The sequence below is a fragment of the Malaclemys terrapin genome, chromosome 5 (genome assembly GCF_027887155.1).
Source record: "Malaclemys terrapin pileata isolate rMalTer1 chromosome 5, rMalTer1.hap1, whole genome shotgun sequence".
NCBI lineage: Eukaryota > Metazoa > Chordata > Testudines > Emydidae > Malaclemys > Malaclemys terrapin.
In genome coordinates this window covers 62,703,964-62,720,363 of record NC_071509.1, presented here as the reverse complement: position 1 = coordinate 62,720,363, position 16,400 = coordinate 62,703,964, and the positions used below count along the sequence as shown (strand labels likewise).

The following is a 16,400-nucleotide window of genomic DNA, read 5'->3' as shown; positions in this document are numbered from 1 at the left end:
GGGAGTTGGTTAATGTCAGGAAGGGCCACCAAAGTGATGAGAAATACTTTTTTTCCCCCTCAGAAGATGAGCTTATTGCTCCCAACCCCTGCTAGCCTTGGAGCAAGGGATTGAGCTAGAGACCTGAACTCACATTCTGGGTTTGTGGCAAACCTTTAGATCACAAACCTGGTCCTGTGAAGCATGTTTTATAACTTTGGCATACTCCAAAATGTAAAATACTGATGCTAGAGTCAGCTTCATGCAGTCATATGTGCTATTCTGATACCATCTATGTCATGAACTGGAGTTTAAAGTCTAAAGACACATGCATACTGGTTTACTACTTGTGAGAAGTATGCACTGGAAGCACTTACCTACAATATTCACAGTACTGTCGACTTCACTTTTTATAGTGGAGGGTAGGAAGTAGTCAGAAGAGACCTCAGTTATTCCATTAGTCACTGCAAAAGATGACTCAACTGGTTCTTGCTAGAATGAAAACAGTGGAGTTGTGTCAGATTTAGTTTTCGTTTATTTTAGGAACCTTGACTTTATTCCCTAGTCATCTCTTTGTGCCAAGATCACAACATAGCAAATCAGTTTCTGCCAGACACATACCCACTGCTCCCAGGTAGAAGCAGGATGAAGATCAACACTTAAGTTCTCCAAAAGGAGGCCAGAGATAACTACATTTCCATGCCTTCTCCATTTAAACTGAAGTTAAAAGTGACTCTTTACATTGACAGCAAGCCTCCAAAGAACAAATCAATTAATACACTCTTTGTTATAAAAGATTAACATTGGGGGTAATGAGGCTGACACACTGCCTTAAAACAGCATTTTATTAAATATTCATCCTCAGTGCTTTCCAAACATACTGCAGCACTTAATTCTTTCTGAAAGACCGCCTGAGGTGTCTGTACAGTCATTACTAAATTCTATCCTTATTTTTTCTCTATCACAAGAGTCCAAAACAAAACAAAACATTTATACTAAATCAAACCTTCTAGATCTCATCACAGCTGTTGCCATACAGCAATTCTGTTGTGAAAACAACCACCCCTGTTCTATACACAATATACCTCTATGTATTTGCTGCGTGTCAGCTGGGGAATATATGTAATTCTCTTTGTAATAACTTCTACAGTATATTCAAAAAACTTGGGAGTTCTTTAACAGACCATCATCATTTTTTTAAAACAAGGGATTAACTGCAAGATCAGCCCCCCTCCCTGCTGGATGCCTGACAAGGCCTATAAATCATATAAGATATAATTTGATTTGGGACTGACAATACCAGGATTAATAGTAAGGGCCTGATTCAATTTTGCCCTGAAACTTGTGTGATCATTTACATCTGAGCAAACTGCGTGCAAAGTAGGTGTAACATGATACCATTCAGATCTGGTAGTGTTTTATACTTACTTTGCATGGGTATAAAAGAACACGCAAGGTGTAGAGCAAAGGTGAACTGGGCTTCAAGTTTTCTGTTCCCAGCCCTTCACTCTGTAAATCCAATAAACTCTGTGATCATGGTGTCAGAGAGACTGTAGGGACAGTGTGATGTCCCTTTTCTAATGAGCTTGCTCTAACTGGATAGTTTTTGGCAGTCATAGCTGCAGTGCTACCAACCAAGTAGTTACCATTTTTGGTCCTGATTCTTGTTTACATCTTTCTGACTTTACAATGGGGCCTTAAAGTGAGTGACAATATAATTCAGTCCCATCTGAAGGACTCTTTACTCTGCCAGAGCTGTATAAAATGCCCTTAGCATAAATGAGAATCAGGCCCTTTATATGTGATGTCAGTTGTGTCAGTCCCATAAATCAAAGCATCAGTGTCTTCTGTTCACTATTGGAAAGGATGAATTCTGATAACTTTCACTGGTCCTTCATAAAGGATCCATGGACAGCAAAGAAAAATTAGGACTACAAAAAGTTCTAGGTTACTTGGGCCATGACTCTCTTCTGACATGCACTGGTTTAATACCAGAAAGACTCCACTGAACTCAGTGAAGTTACTCCTAATTTAAATGAGTGTGAGAAGAGAATCAGGCCTTTTGTCTATGCACACGCGCACACACACACACACACACACACACACACACACACACAGGAACTGTGGAGAAGATGAAGCATATGGGGCTGTTACCTGGGGATATATGTCATTATGAGGCAAATATTTTTACTTATATCATGTATATAACATGTACTACTTGTACTCAGACCATCGCAAAGCTTGGCTACCTTGTTGTAAACTGTATAAATCTCTCTAAATGGATAACTTACTATGTGTGCATGTGAGAACATGCAGTGGTAGGTTATAATCTATTGGTCTTGGGAAGGTTTCCAGTGGGGTGTTTCCCTGTTACAGTTCCCATACGCTATACCTGATAAGCTATGAAACAAGTTATAAAACCACCACTTATTCTTACTACAGCAGGGCAGCTGCTGCTCTTACTGAAATCAATGGGAAAATTCTCATTGTTTTCACTGTGGGCAGGACAGGGCCTACTGTCTGAAAACCGATTCAGATGGACACAAGCAGGATGAATTTACAGCAAGAGCCAAAGATCAGAATGGTCCCAAATTATCTGGGGACATGCACCAATTTTTTGTGATTTTTTTAAAATCAGAATTGATTGTGGAAATTAAAGTGAAAAACAATTTTTCTCTTGTTAGCAGTGGATGCTGAATAAAGTACCATAAATTAAAAAATGCTAAACAGGAAGAGTCTAAAAGATAGAGACAAATCTATCCCTACTGTACATCGGGAAGTAAATGGTGCTATAATGGGGATTAATTTGGCCCATTGTTTGTTCAAATACATTAAAGAGCTTTTTAAAATTGATGTGACAGATATGGCAATTTCCTGAAATATCCTTGAAAACCCTTATTGAATTAATTATCTTTGGAGTCCACTGTATTAAATGCAAAGGTTCTCTATTATTGTGGACTTGGATGATCAGACTACTATATTGAACAATATGGCAGACAAAAATGATCTTTTGGGACAATACATGTAAAGTGGAGTTCCTGGGAAATAGCTAGAGGGAGGTGAATGCAAATTCCTTCCCCCTACTTATGCAAAAACCCAGCCTTCTAAAGCTATGCACTCAGGAAGGGATCATCGTCTCCTGTTCTCAGAATCGGACGATCAAAGGCCACACTATATGTAAAGAAACAGGCTAATTTGCCCAGTGTCAGTGTGCTTGTTCTGAGCTAAAGCAGATATGAACTTGTAACCACAGAACAAAATCCTTGGTGGGGTTTGAAGGACTGACTCCTACCAAAGCCCTGCTGAAGAGAAAGGGGTGATCTCTGGTAAACTTATTAGCATGTGTATAGGCTCTTTTATTGTTTTAATATGTTTTTTTCTGTAATGCTTCCACCTGAAGAATAAAAGTAGCCTGCTTAGAAAGGACTGCGTGGTAACTTAAAACTGTGGGCAATTACCTGGTCATAACCTCTGGAGACAGAGCAAAACACAGACACTGGCCTGTTTAGGCAGTCTAGCTTGCTTGGGATATCACAGTGTAGGCAGGAAATGTGCAGCCTAGAAAACCCTCGGTCAGGAGGGAGAGAGACACAAGTCTCCACCCAGGATAGGTGATAGCTGGGAGCCAGAAGCCGAGAATGGATGCCCTTGGTGGACCATGGAGGGGAAATACAGGTGCAGTTGCCCCGAACTGTGACAATTCCTCTCTCTCTCTCTGCCTTAAATTCTGCCTCCACTCAGCAAAAACTGATCCAGGCCAAAATCTTCAGATCAAACTGTGCAAGTGGTTACTATAAAAGTGGTACTTTTCTGCCATAGCAGATGCTTTTCTGCCTATCATGTGTTTGTAAAAGTTAGGCAGTAATTTTCCAATGGGACCCTAACATTGCAGCCACAAAACAAACATTTGCATGTTTGTACAATGCCTAGCACAAAGGGGCTACCAATATTGGGCACCAGTGTACTATCAATATTAATACTAATAATCAGCAATAGATAACACTGAAGTTAGGGCCAGATTCTTGGCCCTGACTAAGTCTACTTTGCACTGCACCAGCACCTCATTGGTACAAAAAGGATCTTAAAGCCACTTTAAGGAAGCAGCTGCAGATTTTCAGCAGGGGTTTGTCAGGGGCAGGGATAGGAGGGGCATGCTGGGGGCAGGAAGGGAGCACACTGTGTCCCAGCTGGTACTTAGTCAGTGGAGCAATCCCTATGGGAATGCAGCAGACAGTGTAACGTGAAGCAGACTGAATTTAGGTTGCTCTAAGTTACACGATGGGCTCTTTCAGCCTTTGGCACCGTAGAACTGTAGAGACAGAAGGTGTCAGAGCTGGGGATCTAGGGCCGGCTGCTCAAAAGGAATTAGGCATCTATGTTCCAGTTTTGGCTCCACTGTGAGGCACAAGACTCCTGCCTAACCCCTGTAGATACCTAAACACACTCAATGCCTACATTTTCAGGGTAAAAATTCCCTCAGGACCAATGTCTCTGCCTTTGGGCATTTGCACTGCTGGTTCACCTTAGGTGTCTGGATCCCTACTTCCCACTTGAGCCCCAGAGCGACTGTCAAACCAGGAGATACAGAGGTGTTGGGATGCTTAAGTTGCATGTGGGAGCTGACCGGTAGGCATACTCAGAGGCTGCCTTCCAGATCAGGTCCCAACCAAAGCCCACTTGGAGGAAGAGCCCCATGGTTAGAGCAGTTACCTGGGATGCAGGAGACTCGGGTTCAATTTCCCACTCAAACAGAGAGGAAGAGGGAGGATTTGAACAGGGGTCTCTTACCTCTCAGGAGAGTGCTCTAGCCACCACACTATGGGATGTTCTGATGGGGGGCTCGCTGAGTCTCTCCTGATAAAGCTGTTCCAGTGTGGAAAAATAATGAAACTGTGATTGGAGCTGGGAGCCCAATCTTGCTGGCCCAATTACTATTTAAATATTTATCCACAGTCATGGGGGGGTGGGGGGGAGAGAGAGAATGGCTCTACAGTCCAGTGGTTAGGGCACTCACCTGGGACATGGGACACCCTGGGTCCAGTACCCTGCTCCAATTTCTCTTTCACTGTTTTCCACAGTGGGACAGATTCAGCAGGAGAGACTGAGGGAGCCCCCACATCAAAATATTCTTCTGAGAGGTAGGAGATCCCTATTCAATTCCTCTCTCCCCCTCTGCCTGAGGGAGGAAATGAACCTGGGTTTCCCACATTCCAGGTGAGCACTTTACCATAGGGCCAAAAGTTATAAAGCGAGCATCAGCAACAGAGATCAGCATCTCCTTGCATCTTTGTGCATCTATCTCTGTAAGAGGGGCAGCGCTTAGTATTCAGTTCTCTTGTCAGCTTCTCCCGTTGGCTAGCTTAGGTGTCTCCCTGCCTCACATACTGGCTTTTGAGAATATCATTCGAAGGTGCTCTCTCTTCCTATTCATTGTATAGGGAATCTAGATGTCTAACTCAGGCTTTGCAAATTGCAGCATTGTCCCTGTGATTTTCTGAGCATCTAAAAGTTATGCATTGTGTCACAACACCTAACTCCTTTTGAGCACTCAGCTTCCAGTCCTTAGTCTTCTCCATCTGTAAAGTATAGACCACAGGATTATTTCAGGCACTTTAACAGCCATCATGTCATGGAAAAGTTTCCCAGTAATCTTCATGAGAATGAAACACTGTTTTAAAGGTGAAGTGCAAAGCTTTCGTTTAAAATAAAATAAAAATAAAGAATCCAAATCATCAACAAAACACCTTTGTAGACTTGAAAATTATAAGTGTGTTTCAATTTTCAAACAACATATTTGTAAATTAGTTCATCCTTTACCTATGTGGCAGTGTCTGAATTAAGGATCACTATTACTTCTGCAATAATTGATGGCATTCTAATAGTTGTTGAGTACAGAGACTGCAATCATTTTAAAACATAAACAATCTAAAATCGGCACATGCACAGTTGTTGAAATAAACCAGAATACTCTGGGATAGCATCCTGGCTCCAGCTCATAGGGGCTGGTGAGTTCTAAGCTCATTGGTGTATGGGAGAGTGGGCTGGAAGTACAGACAAACAGCTTACATGTTCCAGTGTTACAGGATATAATATCCGGAAGATGCTGCTCCCAACACTTGGGGCCTACTCTTACGAACACTTATTACCAGGCATAATGCCATGAGTAATAATCCCACTGATTTCACTTGAAGTACTCTGGTAATGAGTGCTCAGAGGACTGGACCCATGTGAGTAGGTATGGGTAGAGAATTGTTTCTCTGCTGGCAATTTGCATCCCTCTGGCTGCTAATTATGATTGGCACTTGCATTAAAATGAATACTGGTGGCTATGTAATCTGGATACCAGGGTTAAATAGTGTTGTCTTAAAACAATCTTAAACTCAATAAAAATACAATAAAGTAATATCTTGAAATATTAAGTATACTTATGTATTAAATAAGACAAATGCCAGCACAGGTTTTGTTTGCCACCTCATTCCATTGAAAGCCATAGTCCAACTGTGGAGAATTTGATTCTGTGATGCATCAGGAGAATTTTACCCTGAATTCAGTTTTAACAAGGGTGCATTTCAAAAAGGGTCTTTGAGTTCACAATGCATAAAATCCTTTCCATGTCCTTAAGGGGGGCCATGGCATGCAGAGCCTGCTAAGTGGAATAGCTCACACATATATAAGAACTACAGTTTCTTCTCAAAAATTTCAATTTAATTAGGAGAAATATAAGGCCAGACCCTTCAGTACATACTCAGGCAGAATTCCCACTGACTTCACAACAGCTGGCGCTAAATTCTCCTCTGGTGTAAGCAGATGAAATTACCACTGACCCAGGGACAGCTGAACCTGCTAATGTCAGGACTGAATTTGGTCTCTCTTTAATAGGGAGTGGCAGGGAAGTCAGGGGCTGCTCATTACTGCACACTGCTACAACTCATACACTACAAAGGAGCTGTTACTGTGGACACAGATTTCAATGACAGCTTTGCCAGAGAAAAGGTTGCAGGATTTGCCCCATGTTCTGCTAATGATTTGAGACGGTAAACTTTGTTTTCAGTTGTTTTTTCTGAACAAGATTTCGGATTTATTTCTGGCTTACAGCCCAGTCCTGCTAACATTTACTCTGGAGCATGCGTCAGTCTCTCTCTAATGACTTCAATGGAACTACTCCAGCTAGGAAGCACAACACTTGCTAGTGAGGATTGGCAAGTTCAGGCCCATAGTATGTTTTGGCAGGAGCTCTGCGCTCAGTTCCAGGATGTGCAAAGGAGTCATGAACACAGACTGCAACCCTATTAGAGCTACCGTTCTTACCTAAATACAAACTAATTTCCAACACAACAGCAACACAAATTAATTACATAGGGTATTGTTGTTGCCTAGGACCATTCCCTACATAGTTATTTTATTTCTATCAACACAAATGTACATTTGCTAAATATATCCACAAGCTGACTGTTTTCCAATATCCAGCTGCAACACAAAAGCTAGTGCTACTCTGATCACATCAGCCACAGTTGCAACAAGCTTCATGTTAAAGAAATGAAAGTGTGCCATTCTAAAGACGTTAGGTGAGAAACCACAGGCAAAGAAAGATGGCAGAATGGACTACAAGTAGCTCGGATATTATTTTAGAGTGGGTATAAGAAAAGTTACAACAGAATAACTGACACAAGCTAGAGTGTCGCTCACTATGAAACAGCCAACTCTTACCTTTATTTGTTTGGATTTGTCATCCTTCTCAGTCTTTGGTTTCTTTCCTGGAGCAATGGAAGGAAGGAAGGAAGTTTTGTTACAACCAATTGAGATGAACAACCAATCAACCCCCTCCTACCCCTTGGCAGGAAAAAAAAATACTAACTAGGAAATATCACGAGGTGCCTCAAAACATCAGGATCTGCTAGGGATGGGAGGACTCATTATGCTTAATTTTGAACATACTTCAGCACTGAGGGGCCAAAAAGTTCTGTTCCAATATTTTGGGTACATAGTCTGCTTTGAACAGACTGTAAAAAAGAAGCATTGATGGGGCAGAGAGGGGGAAAAAAATCCAGTGGAAAAACAGGGGGGAAATGGAACACAGAGAACAGATTGAAAAACAGGGACTGAAAAGAGGAGCAGAGGGGAAGAAAGCACACCTCCTAATTAAAAATAAACACAGTCTATGCAGTACACCATACACAGATCGCCCACACATTCAGCCTAGCTTGTAGACAGGAGGCATTAAAGGCCCCAGGTGCTGAAACAATTTGTACAGTGGGGGTGCTGAGAGCCATTGTACCAAATTGTAAACCCTGTATGGGATGGAAACCACTTCAAGCCAGGGGCTGCTGCAGCAGCACCCCCAGCATCCCTAATTCCAGCACCCATGACTGGCCTTTTTTCCCCCCTGATATGTAGTAGAAGGGTCCCTTTAGTTAGAAAAACGTGTTTGTTTGAATGTAATCACACTTGGAAAAAAACACATGGATTTCAATTAGAATGGGAATGGTTTGTGAAACACACTTGTTTTGAGAATCCAAATAGATTACCATATTCACAAAACCTTGAACTCTATGAGATTCAGCCATCCCTTGTACTGGGACATTGCAAGGATTTTTAATTCACAGTGATGCTCAGCCAATTTCTTTTGCCCCTATTTGTGCCTCAATTTATTTAAGAGACAGAGCCGGAAGGTGGCAACACATTATGCAATTACAGACAAGGCCCTGCGTATTCCAGAATCAGCTCTGTGCTCCAGAAACTCAGCTGTCATTTTGAAGACAAATTATGTTTCTAGCTTTTATGGCTATGAAGAGAACCGTACAAATTTGAATGGAGTGTAACTCAGTGCAACAAGGTATGCCAGAGTCTATAAAATGCATCATAGGCGGGTGACACCCAGTAACTTTAAAACCAAATATCTGCTGTGCCCAATCTGCCATACATAGCTCAGTCTAGTCCTTCCCCTGTAAGTGCCCGGTTCCCTGTCTTTCTCCTCCAGTCACACTCACCTTACCAAGTATAGCATCACCTCAGCCACTCCTCGCCTTTCAACCACCACTGGGTGTGTTTGGCTGCAGGTAGCATGAGGAATGGAAAAAGGGGGAGGGCTTGTGCTTGATAGTAGTGGAAGGAGTGTTTGGTGTGGCAATCTCTGATTGGGTGGAGAAGAAGAGAGAGGGACCTGGGGATTACAGCAGAGGAGAAGCTGGATATGAGTCAGCAGTGTGCCCTCCTTGCCAAGAAGGCCAATGACATATTGGGCTGTATTAGTAGGAGCATTGCCAGCAGATAAAGGGAAGTGATTATTCCCCTCTATTTGGCACTGGAGTATTGTGTCCAGTTTTGGTCCCCCCACTACAGAAAGGATGTGGACAAATTGGAGAGAGTCCAGCGGAGAGCAATGAAAATGATTAGGGGGCTGAGGCACATGACTTACGAGGAGAGGCTGAGGGAACTGCGGTTATTTAGTCTGCAGAAGAGGAGAGTGAGGGGGGATTTAATAGCAGCCTTCAACTACCTGAAGGGGGGTTCCAAAGAGGATGGAGCTCGGCTGTTCTCAGTGGTGGCAGATGACAGAACAAGAAGCAATGGTCTCTAGTTGCAGTGGGGGAGGTCTAGGTTGAATATTAGGATACACTATTTCACTAGGAGGGTGGTGAAGCACTGGAATGCGTTACCTAGGGAGGTGGTGGAATCTCCATCCTTAGAGGTTTTTAAGGCCTGGCTTGACAAAGCCCTGGCTGGGATGATTTAGTTGGGGTTGGTCCTGCTTTGAGCAGGGGGTTGGATTAGATGAACTCCTAAGGTCTCTTCCAACCCTAATCTTCTATGATTTTAGGGGCAGAGTGGCCAACAGGAGCTGTAAATGCCTAGTGGCAGATAGGAGTAGAGGATTCAGGCAGGGAACCTGCCATCTGGGGCAGGAACTGGTCTGAACGGTGTAGGATATGAAGCAGACTGCAGAGGAGCACTAGGTCTAGGGGGTGTATTTTCTGTTTTCTTTGGGACTCCTAGCCACTATTTATGAAGAAAACAAAACTAAAAAAAAACAACACAGAAAAAGGTGTGTCCACACAGACCCTAGCTAATTTACACTCTGGATGTACCATATTTCTGCCACTGAATGCAACCAAGAGTGGGTTTTTTCCTAACCCAATTAGCCAGCAGGCAGCAAGATGTCTGCCTCCTAATTCTGAATGAGTTCTGTTAACTATAATCATATCCACTATCTCCCTAATCTCTCTCCATGAAAGGAGGCTACCCTGATCAGACAGAAATCTCCCAGAAGGCCTAAAGAGAGGGCGGAGATGTCTCTATGCTATCTTCTCCCCTGTGGACACTCTATGGAGATTGGACTATGGGAGGCTTTAGAAGGTGGAACCATGGGTGAGAAGAAGGCGCCATTCTCCATGGCTTTCCCATGTCCTATAAGGTGGTAGATACCTGTGCCTAAATTAATGTTTCTTGAATAATCCACATCTGCACCTCTTTCAGAAAGAGTTTTTTTGTACAGGCAAAGGGGGGGAGCAGGGGTGGAGGGAAGGATCTGCTACAAAGCACAGATCTCCAACCTATGCATGTATACCTGTTCCAGTGCTAAGTGCCACCCAGTAGGACACTTAGTCAGACACTTCATAGGATGGGGGGAAATGTCAATTTGTTTCTCTTTGGGAGTAGAAATGAAATGATTGTAACATTGTAGAAGTAGAATGGTTTTTCCCTTTAAAATGTAGCAGAAACTCAGAACTTCCATGTCCCATCTTGACCATAATGGTTTCCTTTTTGCTCCAAATATGAAACAGACTCGATATCTGGAGTCAGAGCCACAGCTGCTAATCAATATGGCTCCATTGTCTTCAATGAAGCTAAACCAATTTATACCAGACACTTGATCTTCAGACATCACATCCTGTGTATGCTCTCTCTTTCAAAAAAAAAAAAAAAAAAAAAAAGTATATTATCCCTTTAAATGAATGCAGTCTGTCTATTGTTCATGGAAATATTTTGGATAAATACATGTGACTTCACAGAAGCCAAGGTACAACAGCCATATTTTGCAGGTCTCAGATACTGGAGTAGAAGTCTCCATCATCAAATTAAGATCCAGCTAGGTACCTAACATTGATTTCATGTTCATGGGTCCCTTCGTCTACCTTTTTTGGAAGGCCTTTCAGATAAGGGTAGCATCCTGTAAACCCTGAAGGCATTGTTTCCTTTCTTTATACTTTTGTCTTTGACTTCTTCTATATCAGGCAAGGAGTTCATAGCGCATCTGAAGTTTGCCTTCCATGTCTTTGGATCAGGTTTATCTACTCCTGGTTGAAATTTTCCTAACAAGCAAGAAAATAAAGAAAGTTAGGTACATATTAAACATTTTTTCAAAGCCCAGGGAGAGCTAGTAGCACCATGAGTTAGTGTCAGTGCACTCCTTTTGATTCTGGAGAGACAAGTTCAAACCACAGTTTAGGTTACAAGAGAAGGCTCATTTGGTGATCTCATTTTCATGCACATCTCTAGACTATATGTTGACAGCTTCTTCTCAAGAAAGGCCCTGAGCTGGAATAGTATGGGTGTTGCAGATCAGATGCAATGCTAGAGTTGTGCGAGTAAGCTTTTACAGCACATACCTTTATTATACCTGGTTCAAACCTGTATTAAAATTTAAGAGCATAAGGGCTGCTGAGCCGTCTCTATTCCCATTGATTTTGAACCAATTTCATTTCCATTTCGGTCAATGAAGTTTCACTGTTGTCTTCAATGGAAGCAAGTTACGGCCCTTCAATAAAGTTAGGAGAGTACCAAGGATGTCGCAAGAGGTTCTCAGCATCTCACAGATTCAGGTCCTTAAATTCATTCACCGCATTTGCAAAAACGAACAAAATTAAAGGGAAAATCTCCGGGAGAAACACAAAGGCAAACAAAATCTGGTCCGCAGAAATGAGAGTTCCAGTACCTGTGTGAATTGCCCAGTTTCTAAATAAAGGAGCATCTTTTTCAACATCCCACCCATGTCGTGCAGCGTGCATCCAGGGAATCTGAAAAATCTTCTTCTCCTGGAAAGAAAAACAAACTCTGATTGAATCACAGATTTTCTGAGGACTTTAATCCACTCATTTAAAAACACATCTACAGTTCCAGCATCTGCAAGTATTTTGTTTCATTTGCTCCCTTATGGTCCAATCCTGCTATTGCTGAAGTCAATGGCAAAACATCCACTGGCATCAGAGGGAGCAGGATAGAGCCCTAAATCTGTGAAACCTTCAGATGCCCCTTTATTAGGGTGACCTGACAGCAATTGTGAAAAAACGGGATGGGGGTGGGGAGTAAAAAGCGCCTATATAAGAAAAAGTCCCCAAAAACGGGACTGTCCCTTTAAAAATGGTACATCTGGTCAGCCTACCCTTTATGGACTAAAAATTGGGCAGGTTTTCCAAGCTGACACATGTATATCATATGCTGCACCACACATTTATAAATATTCAAAATCAAGGCACTTTTGGCAGTGCAGAATTTTTTCTTTTTACGATTAGAAATTTGTAGGAGGGTGAGGGGCTTAAAATTTAGCCTATGAGGCACCAGCACAGTAGGAGATGATGACATCTAAAATTGGGTGAGGCAAGCAAATCAGACACAATAACACAGTGAAATGTACAAGACTCCTTCACAGCAGGAATCAAAGGTCATTAAGGAAGCAGGATGCAAAAGGGGAGGGACTAAGGATCATTTTAGTATCTCAGTATAGAACAGAAGAATGTACTCTTTCTTTACTGCTCTGAAGGTTACATCTAAGAACATTGTGATCAATGCATTTTATACATTTCTATGAAATAATCTAAAAATTAACGAACTGTAGCTCGTGTGTGGTCTTCTCTTCTTCCTTCAGCGCCACTTTTTTTCCTTCTCTATCTGTCTCTCCTCCTAGTCTACGTCCCATATGTATTCTCTCACACACAAATATCTCTATAAAAGTAAAGTTTTACTTTTTTTCTTTTCTCATCTCTCAATGATATTTTCTTTTTCTGATTCTGCCTTTTACTTCAGCTTCTGATTCCACTCAAACTTTTCTCTCTCTTGTTTGTTAGGACTATATAGTTATGTTCATTTTTATTCTTCTATTCTCATTTTTTTCTCTCTGATTGATCAGTCTGAAAAGAAGCTCTCCTCCTTCCACAGCTATAATTGATCATATCTAAGGTGAAAGCTCTTTGCCCACCCCTGCTGTGCTCGGGTCCAAAGCATCACTGCATCCAAACCCAGCAAGGACAGGCCCAAAGCTTTAATGCCTGTCAGCACTATCCGTGCTTCCAACCAGCACCATCCTGGTAGGAAGCACAAACAGCACTGCAATGCAAGACACAGCAGTAATGGTTCAAGTCAATGATTTAGCAATCCCTAGCTCCAGCTCAATGCTTGCCTGAACCTTTTCTCCTGTGATAATACACAATGTGTGTGTCATGAACTAAGGAGTATCAAAGGGAGAGATGGTCATGCAGCAAGAGGGAATATACTCAAGTGAATCAACAAAACAATACTGAAACCAAAAGAACCGATGGAGAATGAAAAAAGGCAAAACATTGTAAAAGTTTGGGGCTAGATGTATTTTCTAAACATCATTTCAAAATTGTTGTGAAAATTTATCAGCCTAAACATAAAATTCCATTTGCCTACATTTAACTTAACAACAATGAAGATACTAATAACATATTTCTTGCCCGTTAACAAAATACTTGCCCCAGATGAGTGAGTGGATTTTTGCAAGGCTGGTTTAAATATATAATTATCCTCTTCTTTTCTTTGCGTAATATTTACTATGCACCTTCTACATTAATAAAAGATGGGTTTGAGCCTGAGAGATGTTTGAGCATGTTGAAGATGGCAGTAAGTACACTTTACGGAAATGTCTTATACAATCTAACAGGGATGAAACAAATGGTGTACTTCAGAAAATTAATCAAGTTCTCTAGGTTTTTATATTAACATTTATAGAATTTAAGAGTGCTTATATTCATAGATACATAGGCTTTTAAGGCCAGAAGGGACCATTAGATCATCTAGTCTGCAGGGGTGTTGGAACAATTTGTATAGCAGGAGGCTGAGAGCCATTGAGCCAAACTATAAACTCTGTATAGGATAGAAACCACTTCAAGCCTGTGGATGCTGCCACACCCCCAGCACCCCTAGTTCCAGCACCTATGTTAGTCTGACCTCCTGCATAACACAGGTCCTTACATTTCATGCAGTTATTCCTGCATTGCACACAATAACTGTGTTTGATTAAAGCATATCTTCCAGAAAGGCATTCAGTCTTGATCTAAATACATCAAGAAACAGCGGTTAATCACCGTTATTGTTGAAAGTGTTTGTCTTATTTCCAATTTGAATTCCTCTGACCGTGTACAGCGGCAAAACTACTTCCCTATTCCTGCTCACTACTCCCTTGTTTATACATCCATGGATCGCATTAGCCCTTTGTGCCACATCTCCACACTGGAAGCTCACATTGAGTTGCTTGTCCACTAGGGCTAGAGCCCCTGGTTTTGGAAAATTTGAAATAACATGACATGAAATGAAAATCAATGTATAAGAAGAAAAACCAAAAAACTCCCCTGCAGCAATGACTCCTATCCTCAAGACCGGGCCCAGCTCCCTGCTCTGGGCATTGCAACCTGGCATGTGGGGTCACAGCACCACTCAGTTTTGGTGAGCGGTGTTGCAACTTGGCACATGGGGTTGCAGCACGACTCAGGATTGGCCCAGCCACCTCGTTGTCATAATGGAGGGCCAGCTGGGCCAAACCTGAGTGGCTCTGCCATTCCATACAGCCAGTTGCAATGCCTGGTATGGGAAGGTCTGGGCCCAGCTCCACAGGACAGGAGCTGCTGCTGCAGGATGGGCTTGCTCTGCCACCCCCTCATCAGGTCACAGTGCCGAGAGTGAGGAGCCAGGCCCAGCCTCATGGGACAGGAGCTGTAGGAGCTGTCACTGCAGAGTGAGTGCAGGGCAGGCTTGCTCTGCAACCTCCCACCACCCCCACTTCTCCGAGTTAGGGCCTGACCCCATCCAAAGTGCCTCCCACTCCCACACCACCTCCCTCCCAGAGCAGGACCCAATCCTGCAAAGACCTCCCACCCTGGGGGGCAAGACCCACTCCTCCACCCCCACAGATGAAATGAAATAAAACAAAATCCTCTCCTTCCCCCCCCCAAATATATATATAAAAAAAGCAAAAAGAATTTCACAGAGCTCTAATTCTGATTCCTGAATCCTTTCCGTGGGTCACTGCTTTGCGGGACACAGCCCCCCATTCTGTAGATATGGCCTGCACTCCTTGTTCCCAGGTGTATAACTTTCCACTTGGCTGTATTAATGCACATTTTGTTTGAACAGACCCAGCTACCTTACCAAGCAATCCAGATTGCTCTGTTTGACTGCTCTGTTCTCCTCATTATTTACCATTCCATCAATCTTTGTGTCATCAGCCAAGTTTATGAGCAGTGATTTTACATTTACTTCCATTCTATAGGATGGTTCATAAAAGCCCTATAGGAATTGTCATGCTGACTAAGATCACTGGTCCATTTGTCCAGGATTTTGTTGCTAACAGCAGTCAGTACCTAACGCTTCAAACTTAAAAGAAAAGTGCAAGAAAACATTTAAGTTGTCAGTTGTGTAACAGTCTGCCTGCAGGGGAAGGTTCTTCCTAACTGCAGTCAGTTTGTGGCCTGAAGCATGAGGATTTATATCATGTAAGGTAAAAATCAATCCTATCCAATATAAACATAAATGTTTTCATTAGTCATAGAATCGTCTAATCTTTTCTTGAAGCCTACTAAACTCCTGACTACAGTGATATCAGTGGCCACAAGTTCCACATGTTAAATATGGGTTGGATACCAGAAATAACCCTTTTTCAATGTAAAACGTGTCTTTTCAGTTTCATTGAAAGCCCTTGTGAACAGGTGGCTACATCCATCTGTTCTAAAGCAAAATCCACATTGGGTGGAGTCAAAAACTCACTTTATCCCTTTCCTGGAGTTTGCTTTATTAACGAAGACATAAAACAAACAATCACAAGCCATTTCCTTAGGCTTGGCTGCACCTAGAGGTCCTACTGGAGAACTGCTCAGCCCATACTATCTTCTCTCTTGCTGGACAGCCACTTTCACAGCCTTCAGAGATGCCTTGGGGAGAGATAATGAACCACCTGCCTCAGTGAATCAGCAGAACCTACTTAAACCTTGCCCATCAAGATCAATGGCTGGTAAGAAGGTGATATCTTCAGCAAACACTGTCCTCCCCTTGTTCTTGAAGTATGAAAAAGTGTAACTAGAGCCCCCAGTTTATGTTCTCTATGCTCTTTGTTATATTGTACCCATCTACGATCCCACTTACCAATCACCTCTCGACAGTCACAGTCTTCTCTCTGTCTTTTCACATGGAAA

At 42.4% G+C, this 16,400-nt stretch overlaps 1 protein-coding gene across 9 annotated transcripts in view; it reads right to left on the bottom strand.

Moving 5' to 3' along the window:
- IRF2 (interferon regulatory factor 2) overlaps window positions 1-16,400 on the bottom strand; it is a 73,346-nt gene that overhangs the window by 13,827 nt on the left and 43,119 nt on the right. For all 9 annotated transcript variants that reach the window (XM_054029005.1, XM_054029011.1, XM_054029006.1 and 6 more), the window contains 4 exons: window positions 11,912-12,011; window positions 11,112-11,288; window positions 7,687-7,733; window positions 357-471 (listed from right to left, as the gene is read on the bottom strand). In XM_054029005.1, coding sequence (XP_053884980.1) covers window positions 357-471; window positions 7,687-7,733; window positions 11,112-11,288; window positions 11,912-12,011 — 439 coding nt within the window. The remainder of the gene's footprint in view (window positions 1-356; window positions 472-7,686; window positions 7,734-11,111; window positions 11,289-11,911; window positions 12,012-16,400) is intronic.